This window comes from Micromys minutus (assembly GCF_963924665.1).
Source record: "Micromys minutus genome assembly, chromosome: 7".
Taxonomy (NCBI): Eukaryota; Metazoa; Chordata; class Mammalia; order Rodentia; family Muridae; genus Micromys; species Micromys minutus.
The window spans coordinates 38144568-38154023 of record NC_137976.1 but is presented as its reverse complement, the minus strand read 5'-3'; the positions used below and the strand labels follow the sequence as shown (position 1 = coordinate 38154023).

General features: G+C 42.7%; 1 protein-coding gene across 4 annotated transcripts in view; it reads right to left on the bottom strand.

The window, feature by feature from the left end:
- Window positions 1-1134: 1134 nt before the first annotated feature.
- Window positions 1135-9456, bottom strand: part of CEP97 (centrosomal protein 97) — a gene marked incomplete at its 5' end in the record, with an annotated part of 28001 nt that continues 19679 nt past the window's right edge. For all 4 annotated transcript variants that reach the window (XM_080919029.1, XM_080919031.1, XM_080919030.1 and 1 more), the window contains 2 exons: window positions 1135-1863; window positions 6612-6687. In XM_080919029.1, coding sequence (XP_080775155.1) covers window positions 1174-1863; window positions 6612-6687 — 766 coding nt within the window. In that variant the 3' untranslated portion in view covers window positions 1135-1173. The remainder of the gene's footprint in view (window positions 1864-6611; window positions 6688-9456) is intronic.

Here is a 9456-nt window from a genome sequence, read left to right as displayed (position 1 = left end):
TCTTAGTCACCATTAAATTGTCCTTCAAGTGTGGCACTTTTCAGAGATTAGATTTTTAAAAATTCTTAAAAAAAAATTTCCAGTGTATCAGGATTTCAAATGTTCTTCACTATGGGGCAAAGCTCATGATTGAAATCACTGAGACGCAGCTCCATGGTACAGAACTTAGCTAGTGTGTGCAAGGCTGTAGATCTGGTCCACAGACACACACACACACACACACACACAGTGAAATGTAGCTTTGGCTCTTCTGGTGAAGTACATATAAAAATAAAAGCAAGAACATAGTGATGAATACATATTGATTTCTTACAGTCCATTTCTTCCCCAGATATTGGCACATAAATGTCAATAGCCTAAAAAAGTACATAATAAAAACAGACATTTGAGCAGCAGTATTCCCAGTGAATACGTTTCATGTCTCCTTTCTCTATATCAAGGAGAAATAGCCTTGCCCAAGGAAGCCTGACTTTAATCCTAGATGGAAATACTTTACTTCAAAACTGATCCACAAATTAGCTAAAGCTTGTCATGAAGCAATTTTACCACCTCACCTAAAAATCTTACAGTCCAGGAGTTAGGTGAGCAGCTCAGTGGCAGAGCACATCTTAGCATTCTCGAGGCTCAGGGTTTAACTTTAACTGCCAGCACATACTGGCAGCGTACGTGCGTGTGCGCACACGTGCATGCACACACACACACACACACACACACACACACACACACACACACACAAACCTTATTCTCCCTAAATGTTCTTATTTAAGAAGGCCTTCTTTAACTAAGAGCCTGGCAAATTTCAGTTGTCCATAGCCCCCCTCCAAGTCATGCATTGGACTCACCTATCCTTCCATAGTTAAGAAGAACCACGTTCCTATCTACATAGCCAGGCTACTTCAAGAAGCTGTTTCTGAAAGGCAGTATGGATGTAAAGGAGACATTAGCGGTGTAATTATTAAGATATAAAGTGCATTTTCCTTTTAATATTAATATTGTTTAGTACAGTAGTACAGTAAAAATGAAGACATAGTTCGGTAGTTAATAGCCAAAAAGAGTGGGACAAGAATACAAGTTGTATCTAAACAATAACAAAATGGGGGAAAGGGTTGCTCCCCTGAAAAAAGGAACTGAAAACATTAAGAAAATGGAGGTGAATTTCTGCTTCCCACTTAATCAGACAGGCTGCACACCCACAGGCAACACCTGAAACCCAGAGTCACATTCTGGAGGCTGCCCTTGACCTTGTTCATTTAAGTTACAATTCTCTGGTGTCTGACTAATTTCATCCTGTAAAGGAGGAGATACTCTGTGAGTCTCAGTGTCAGAGGAGGCATCTAACCTCTCTAGAGAACAAGCTGGGTGACACTCATGGTCTCTAGACCCTTCATCAGCATCCGCCCTCTCGTCCTCGTCATCCAGCTGCTGGACTGAACTCAAATACTGCTGGAGCAGAGTGTTATCCTGCTCGCTGGTCGAGCTTTCCTCACTGTCACTGTGCTCCTCAGCTGTGGCCTCTGAGTCTGGGTCTTTGACGTATTTCACTGTGTCAGCAGAATTCCCCAACACGGAGTTTTCGCTGCTTTCTACCGAACTTTTTCCAAAATCCAATGAATCCTGCAAACAGTGAACTTGTTCCGTCAGGGAGGAGTGAAAACCAGAGTCGGGAAAGTCCGGTACTGATTTCCCTTGGGGAGCATCGTCCTCAGAAATGAGCCAGTCTAAACTCTGATCGGAAGAGGGCTCTTGATGTGGAAATAACGGAGGCTTAGGTGACACCAACGTACTTGATGTAGGAGGCACATCTGTATGCCAGGAAACTAGCCGCTGTTCCACGGTCTGTTGCCAAGCTTGTAGAGATCTTACCTGTAAACCAGGACATAGTTTATTATGAAGGAAATACCCTGTTTTTTTTAAATGCCCGGAGCTCTCCCCCCAGAAGTCATGCAGTTGCCTGCACTCACTGCTCCCCTAACCTCTTTACAGGGCTGACCCCCAGCCTAAGTTGGCAGGTTCAGTGTTTTGTGTCCTTGGTAGCAAAGGGCCATCCTCAGTACGAGGAAGGCCACAGCAGGTTTCCTGCTTCACTGGAGAAGTACAACAGCATCTTTCTCGCTAAGGGCTCAGTAATGTGCAAAATGTAAACCGACATCTCTAGTCGATGAGGGTCGATTAGCACCCATGAGTCTAAGTGGATCTTCTAAAATCAGTCTATTTTAGTTATAGATGCTGACAAAGGATTTCCAATTATTTTAAAATGTGGTATTTATAACCTTCTAAAATGACTAAAAATATCCCAAGTTCTTGACAATATATGTATCTTTATATCTTAAAGTTATAAAAATAATTTCAAATTTTTACTATCAAAATTGCAAGCTGAGCAGTGGTGACCTGTGCCTTTAATCCCATCACTTGGGAGGCAGAAGCAGGCAGATCTTGTGAGTCTGAAGCCAGCCTGGTCTACAGAGTGAGTTCCAGGACAGCCAGGGCTACACAGACACCCTGTCTCACAAGACAAACAAAACAAGCAAACAAAAACAGCAACAACAAAAAAACAGACAGGGTGGGAAAGAGCTCAGTAGTTAAGAACACAGCAGCAGATCTCAATTGTCTGTATTGGTCCAAGGCTTCCATACCCACTTCTGGCCCCAAGGCACCGTATACACATGGGTCACTTATACACATACAGGCAAAACACCCACACACAGAAACCTTTTTTTTTGTAAGCAAGAAAGTAATACAGAGCTGGAGATGCATCTCGGCTGGTATAGCGCTTGCCTAGCATGTGTGAGGTCCTGGTTTTGAACCCCAGCACTGCATAAATCAGCTGTAATGGGGAACACTAACCCCACCATTTGTGAGATGTAGGCAGGAGGATCAGGAGTTCAAGGTCATCCTTAGCTAGAGTGAGTTTGTGGCTAGCCTGGACCATGGGAGAACTTATCTCAGAAAGAGAATAAAATAAAATAAAGTAGATATCTGGGGAGAGAAAGCCAAATATACAAGCTTTAGCTTCACTCTGACTACTGGACAAGGTAAATTCTTGTCTGTTTTGTGAGGCAGGTTGTAGATTTATGTTTGGACTGAGAGAGGTAGGCGAAGAAAAGAGAGGAAATTGGAGGAGGAGGGAGAGATAAAGGGAGATCGAGATGGAGCTGGAGAAGGGTGATCTGGACCCAGGTGAACTTAATTGGCACTAGGGAGATATAAATATTTTAAGGAATTTTATAGATCTTTTATCTTATATGGAAGGATAGTTTGTATCTTTGTCCATTGTTGTATAGAGGGTTTGTGGATTGAGAATTGAATACATAAACCTGTATAAAGAGCTATTGGGCCTTAGAGTCATGTTTGTGTTGGGCAATGGGGTAAAGAAGACCCCAGGGCAGTGATTCCACTGGGACAGAAGCAGCAGGGCAGGAAAGTGAACCGCCTGGGAAGGGAATCGTGTAGAGGGGGCATCAGGCAGACCGAGTGACGTGCGCCCGGCTCTATACTAGAAGCCCACTTTCTGATAGTAGTTTAAAGTGTATATTTTCAGAATTTTTTTTCTATATATTCTCAGATACATATAGTTTTCATATATATTTTCAATTTTTAATGTATCTGTATTAATGGAGGGACACGTAGAACTTGCAGCAGTTGGTTCTTGCAACTTTCATCACCGGGTTTCAGGGTTGTCAAACTCTGGTTGTCGAGCTAGATAGCATGCAGCTTCCTCCAGTGACCTAGCTCACTGGCCCTCAGAGAGCTCTGAAAACAATGCTTCCCAACCTCACTTCCTAATGCTGCGACCCTTTAATACAATTGTGTCAGGTGTGGTGACCCGCAACCATAAAATTATTTTCATTGCTAACATAACGGTAATGCTGCTACTGTTATGTTATAAACTGTAATGTAAATGTCTTAGTGAGGGTTTCTATTCCTGCACAAACATCATTACCAAGAAGCAAGTTAGGGAGGAAAGGGTTTATTCAGCTTACACTTCCACATGCTGTTTATCAGCAGAAGAAGTCAGGACTGGAACTCAAGCAGGTCAGGAAGCAGGAGTTGATGCAGAGGCCATGGAGGGATGTTGTTACTGGCTTGCTTCCCTAGCTTTCTCAGCCTGGTTACTTGTTTTTTTATTGGTTATTTGGTTTATTAATATTTTAAATGTTATCTCCCTTCCCAGTTTCCCCTCCAAAAACCCCCTATCTCATGCCCCTTCCCCTCTGCTTCTATGAGGGTGCCCCCACCCAACCATCCACTTCTGCCTCACCGCCCTAAGCTTGCTTTCTTATAGAGCCCTGGATTACCAGCCCAGGGATGGCACCACCCACAGTGAGCCCTCCCACCCTTGATCACTAGTTGAGAAAATGCCTTACATCGGAATCTCATGGAGGGATTTCCTCAAGGGAGGCTCCTTTTCTCTGTGATAACTCCGGCTTGTGTCAGGTTGACTCACAAAACCAGCTAGTACAGTAAATATCTGGTATGCAGGATATCTTATATGCAACCCGTGTGAACAGGTTATTTAATCCCCAAGGGGATTGAGACCCACAGGTTGAGAACCAAATAGATGCTAAATTCTGTGTCTTGCAGTTATTCTGAAGATCCTTCCAGTCCATATTACTACTTTATCCATTTTAATTGCCCCACAGTATTCTATAGTACTGTTATTTTTATAATTTAACCAGTTTCCTACTAATGGTAAATAAAAAAATCTTTAAAATTATCTTTTAATTTTATAAATTGTATATAATTATGAAAACTTATTTGTTAAGATATGTCTAAGAGGGCTGGAGAGATGGCTCAGTGGTTAAGAGCACTGACTGCTCTTCCAGAGGTCCTGAGTTCAGTTCCCAGCATCCACATGGTGGCTCACAGCCATCTGTAATGGGATTTGATGCCCTTTTATGGTGTGTCTGAAGACAGCTACGGTGTATTCATATAAATAAAATAAATAAATCGTTTTAAAAATTTTTTAAAAGATCCCTTATTGGATAATATATCAAAAACTGATAACATAAAGAAATAGGAAGGACCTTGGCAATATCAACTACCTCTGAGGAGTTAAGCATGCCAACACATGGGAGAGAGGGAAAGCTTAAAACCTATTAAGAGACGATAGAACCTAAAGAGATAGGGCCTAAGGTCAACAGTTCATTCTCAGGACAAATTAGTTCATTCTTATGATAGTAAGCAAGCAAAATTTGCTATGTTCTTAAAAGAAATGTAAGTTGGATAGATTCATCTTTGCCTTAGATAAGGGGAACAGAATGTGTTGATAGGAGAGTATTAACTGTTAGTTTCTACTCTTTATGGAAAAGTTGTATAGGCAGGACCATACTGTAAAACTAGACAGATTGTGGCATAAAGACAACTTAAAATACATGCTGAGCATGCTGAATCAGAAGGTGATAAAAATACAAAGGTTACACTTCTGTTAAAAGTTCGTTTGGATTCTGCTGCTGGCCTGTGCACAATTCAAACTGGATGTGCCGGCAAGACATAATCATTTGCTGAAATACAATACTTAAATCATTATGGCTTACAATATTCAGGTGTGCTTAGCTATGACATAATCATTTGGATTGTGATATGGAAAAAGGTTAACCATTGACCACAAGGAAATAGGGGGAACTTAAAATAAATTTTGATAAATAAATACTTGCTGAGATTCTTGGATAATGATTAAAGAAAAACATGAAACTGCATATGTTTGAATGCTCTAAAATTCTGTATAAATGAAAGACAGGTAGAGCTACTCAGGGCCATTTGCTTGAACGTCAAGCAGCAGTCAGAGTTTGTCTTTTTGCTGACTCTACATCTCCGTCCGGGTGAGCCAGCACCAAGGACAAAGGCAGGGAGAGCCTGCCCCACCGCTCACCTGTCCTGAGGCGGTGTGAGTATGCTGATGCCCTCTAACCTCCTCACCCTCACCACCTGCTGGATCATGACAGAGGGTGAGCTGACCCTGTCTCTCGCTGCTGGAGCACTCAGGAGAGCAGAACAGGCCCTGTACATCACCTGGCAGCACAGTAGTGCTGGCCCTGGTGGAGGAGGCACAAGCCATCCACCCCCACCCCAGGGCAAGAGTGCAGGAAAGCTGGCCCGGCCCCGTGCTAGGTGCAGCACTCGGAAGAATGTGCCCTATGCCTTAACTGGGCAGCACAGTGGAGCTGGCTCTGGAGGCATGAGTACCAGCGAGGCAGCCAGAAGGCATAAGAGCAGGAGAGCTGAGCCTGCCTCCTGCCGATGGAGTCAGTGCTGGAGAGTAACCCTGGTGGTGTGGCTAACGGAGGCCAGGTTGCTGACCAGCTCAGCTACCACACAGGCCCAGATCCAGGGCTTTGAGTTGGCCTACTCCAAAATCTCTATCATCTGAGAACTGTTGGGGCATGAAAGGGCCAGTCCTATTAATCTAAAGTTGCAGGATCCTCATGACACAGGGTGACAACAACAGAATTATGACGCATCGCAATGAACATTTGCAAGTGAAGATGTGTGAACTGAAGGATGATACGAAACTAACAAAGAATCAATAAAAAGTTAAAAACAATAACTTTGTCTCACTGACTAGAAATTTTCTCTGTTCACAGATACTAGAGGAATCCGCAGTAGGGGTTTACCTCATTCCAAAGGAACCTGACGGCCTCTTCTTGCACAAAATTCTTCACACGTTCTTCATCTCTTTCTTTTCTTAACCTACAGTGATTCAAAAGATCATATTGACATAACAAAGAACACTTTGATTTAAGTTCCTATTAAAACTACTAAACAAATGCATTGGAAAGAGATTAATAACCTAATAACAGCTCTTTCCACCTTTAGAATATCTAAGCTCAAACCTTATTTAAAACTATGCTTCAAAACAGAAGCCAAATAAGATGTGTCTGAAACTGAAATTCACATATTCATTCTATAAAGTATTGCTGACAGGGGAAATGTTTGTGTGTGTGTACATATACTTATGTACTAACATCTCTGTATCTGCCCCTCAATTCCCAGCCAAACACAAGTTAATAGGAGACATAGGAAAGACTCATTACAAGCTTCCGGACAGTTAACGATTACACTTCAGTACTCAGGATCAGACTCACAGTGTTCTACATCAGCAGAACTCACCCATCAGCCATCACTTTCCTGTTTTCCCCATTCCTGATACTTTGTATCACAGACTTCTCCTATCCGTGCCTTGCTCTCATACCTCAGTCTTACCCGAGATCTGGAAGCTTGGGCCTATTCCAACCCAAAGCAAAGGCTTCCTCAGCTGCCCCTTACTATTCTGAACATCATCCCCACTTTGCCCTGAAGTTTGTTTTGTGTTTGCTTTTTAAGGGCCTTGTGCCTGCTACACAGAGACTCTAGCCCTTCTCAGGACTTCCAACACGATATATATACTTTTTTTTCCTCTAGACTCTCCAAGACCTTCTATTGTGCCATCTGACAGCCCTGAATTGTAAGCAGCAAACTCCCTTATAGACTACTTCGCTGAACTTTTCCTTAGCCAAAACTGACCCATTTGAGCAAACATTGTAGCTTTCTGAAACAGAAGCCTTCTTTACTTCTTTTATTCAACAGGATTGACCAACTGCTCCTGCTATAAAATAGCTCCTGCTAGTTTCCCTTTTCTTGGATATATTTTATTTACATTTCAAATGTTATCCCCTTTCCTGGTTTCCCCTCCATAAACCCCCTATCCCATCCCTCCCCCCACCCTGATTCTATGAGGGTACCCCCCCCACTCACTCCCTCCCCCACTTATCCCCTCCCTCTCTGCTATTTTTTTTCTAAACTTTCTACTCTCTTTTTTAATTTAGTTTTTGTGTATACACGGTCGCTGTTTTCAGAGACACCAGAAGAGGGCATTTGATCCTTTTACAGATGGTTGCAAGCCACATGTGGTTGCTGGGAATTGAACTCAGGACCTTTGAAAAAGCAGTCAGTGCTCTTAACCACTGAGCCATCTCTCCAGCCCGCACTCTGCTATTTTCAAGTGACTCTTTAGCTAACTTCTTGTACTGGTTGAGCTCTTTTGCAACTTGATGGAAACCCCAAAATATCTGGGAAATTTCAATTGAAATAACGGCTCTATAGGAGTGGCCTATAGGAAAGTCTATGGGGCTTTTTTTTGACTGATGATTACTATAGGGAAGCCCAGCCCACTGTGGTGCTGTCTCGTCTGGGCAGATAGTTCTGAGTTGTATAAGAAAGAAGGCTGATGCACAATACACTGGTGTAATAGTTGCACAAACGTAGGCGTGAGCATCCACTATCTGACTGCATTTAAGGTCCATGCCATGAGAGGAAACGTGGGAGGGGAAACGAAGATCAAAATACATTGTATGAAAAAATTTCTATCAAAAGAAAGGAAAAAAGGAAGGAAGGAAGGAAGGAAGGAAGGAAGGAAGGAAGAAGGGAGGGAGGGAGGGAGGGAGGGAGGAAGGAAGGAAGGAAGGAAGCAAGCAAGCAATCAAGCAAGCAGGCTGAGGAAGCTGAGCAAGTTCTAAGGAGCAAGCCAATAAGCAGTGTTCCTCCATGGCTTCTGTTTCAGTTCCTGCTTTGGGTTCCTGCACTGATTTCCCTCAGTGATCAAGTGTGACCAGAGAGTTTTAAGCTGTGATAAACCTTTTCGTCCCCAAGTTGCTTGTAGTCATGATGTTTTACATTGCAATAGGAACCCTAAGATGCTCCTCTAAGGATGCCTCCTATCTTGATAAATTCTCCCCGTCCCACGTTACTCACTGATGTCTCAGCACCAGTCTTTCTCTCTGCCTCATTCCTGTTGTTTTGGTCTTGAAGACTGAGCATTCAAATAGATGTTCTACCTAAGAATAACTCACCCCATGAATCTACTGTCACAATCGCACCCTATCCCCAACGTTTAAAACTTATTCTGAGGATTGGAAAGATACCTCAGTGAGAAAAGGTTCCTGCCGACAAGACTAAAGACACAAGTTCAATTCCTGGAACTCACAGTAGGAGACAACCTTTGCCTACTCTCTCTTCCTCATTAAAATAACATTCCCAAAGAGCTGGTGCCACCCATTTTTTGAAGCTCTTTACCTTTTTATTCATTATTCAATCCATCCCAAACTGGCTTTCATCCCCGAAGTGGTAAATATTAGAAAATAGCAAATGGTTCCAGGCACCATGTCACACTACCTCCAGCTACTCTCTGCCCCAAGCAGCAGCAGCCCTCTTGGCTAGTCTCTGCCCCAGCGGTCTCTCAGCTTCAGATCCTGATCACATTCCCAGTATCCGAACCCTGTGATTATAGTCACAATTCCCGGTAACCCGACAAAAATCAAAACTCTAAAAGCTTGTAATTTATCAATCAGATTTATAACAGTAAATTCTCACTCCACAAAACATTCACACAATAAACTCAGAGCCAGTTAATATTGATACAAACTGCCCACCTAAATAAGACAAATCGACCTGCAATAATCCATCCCTTATAAGATATTCATA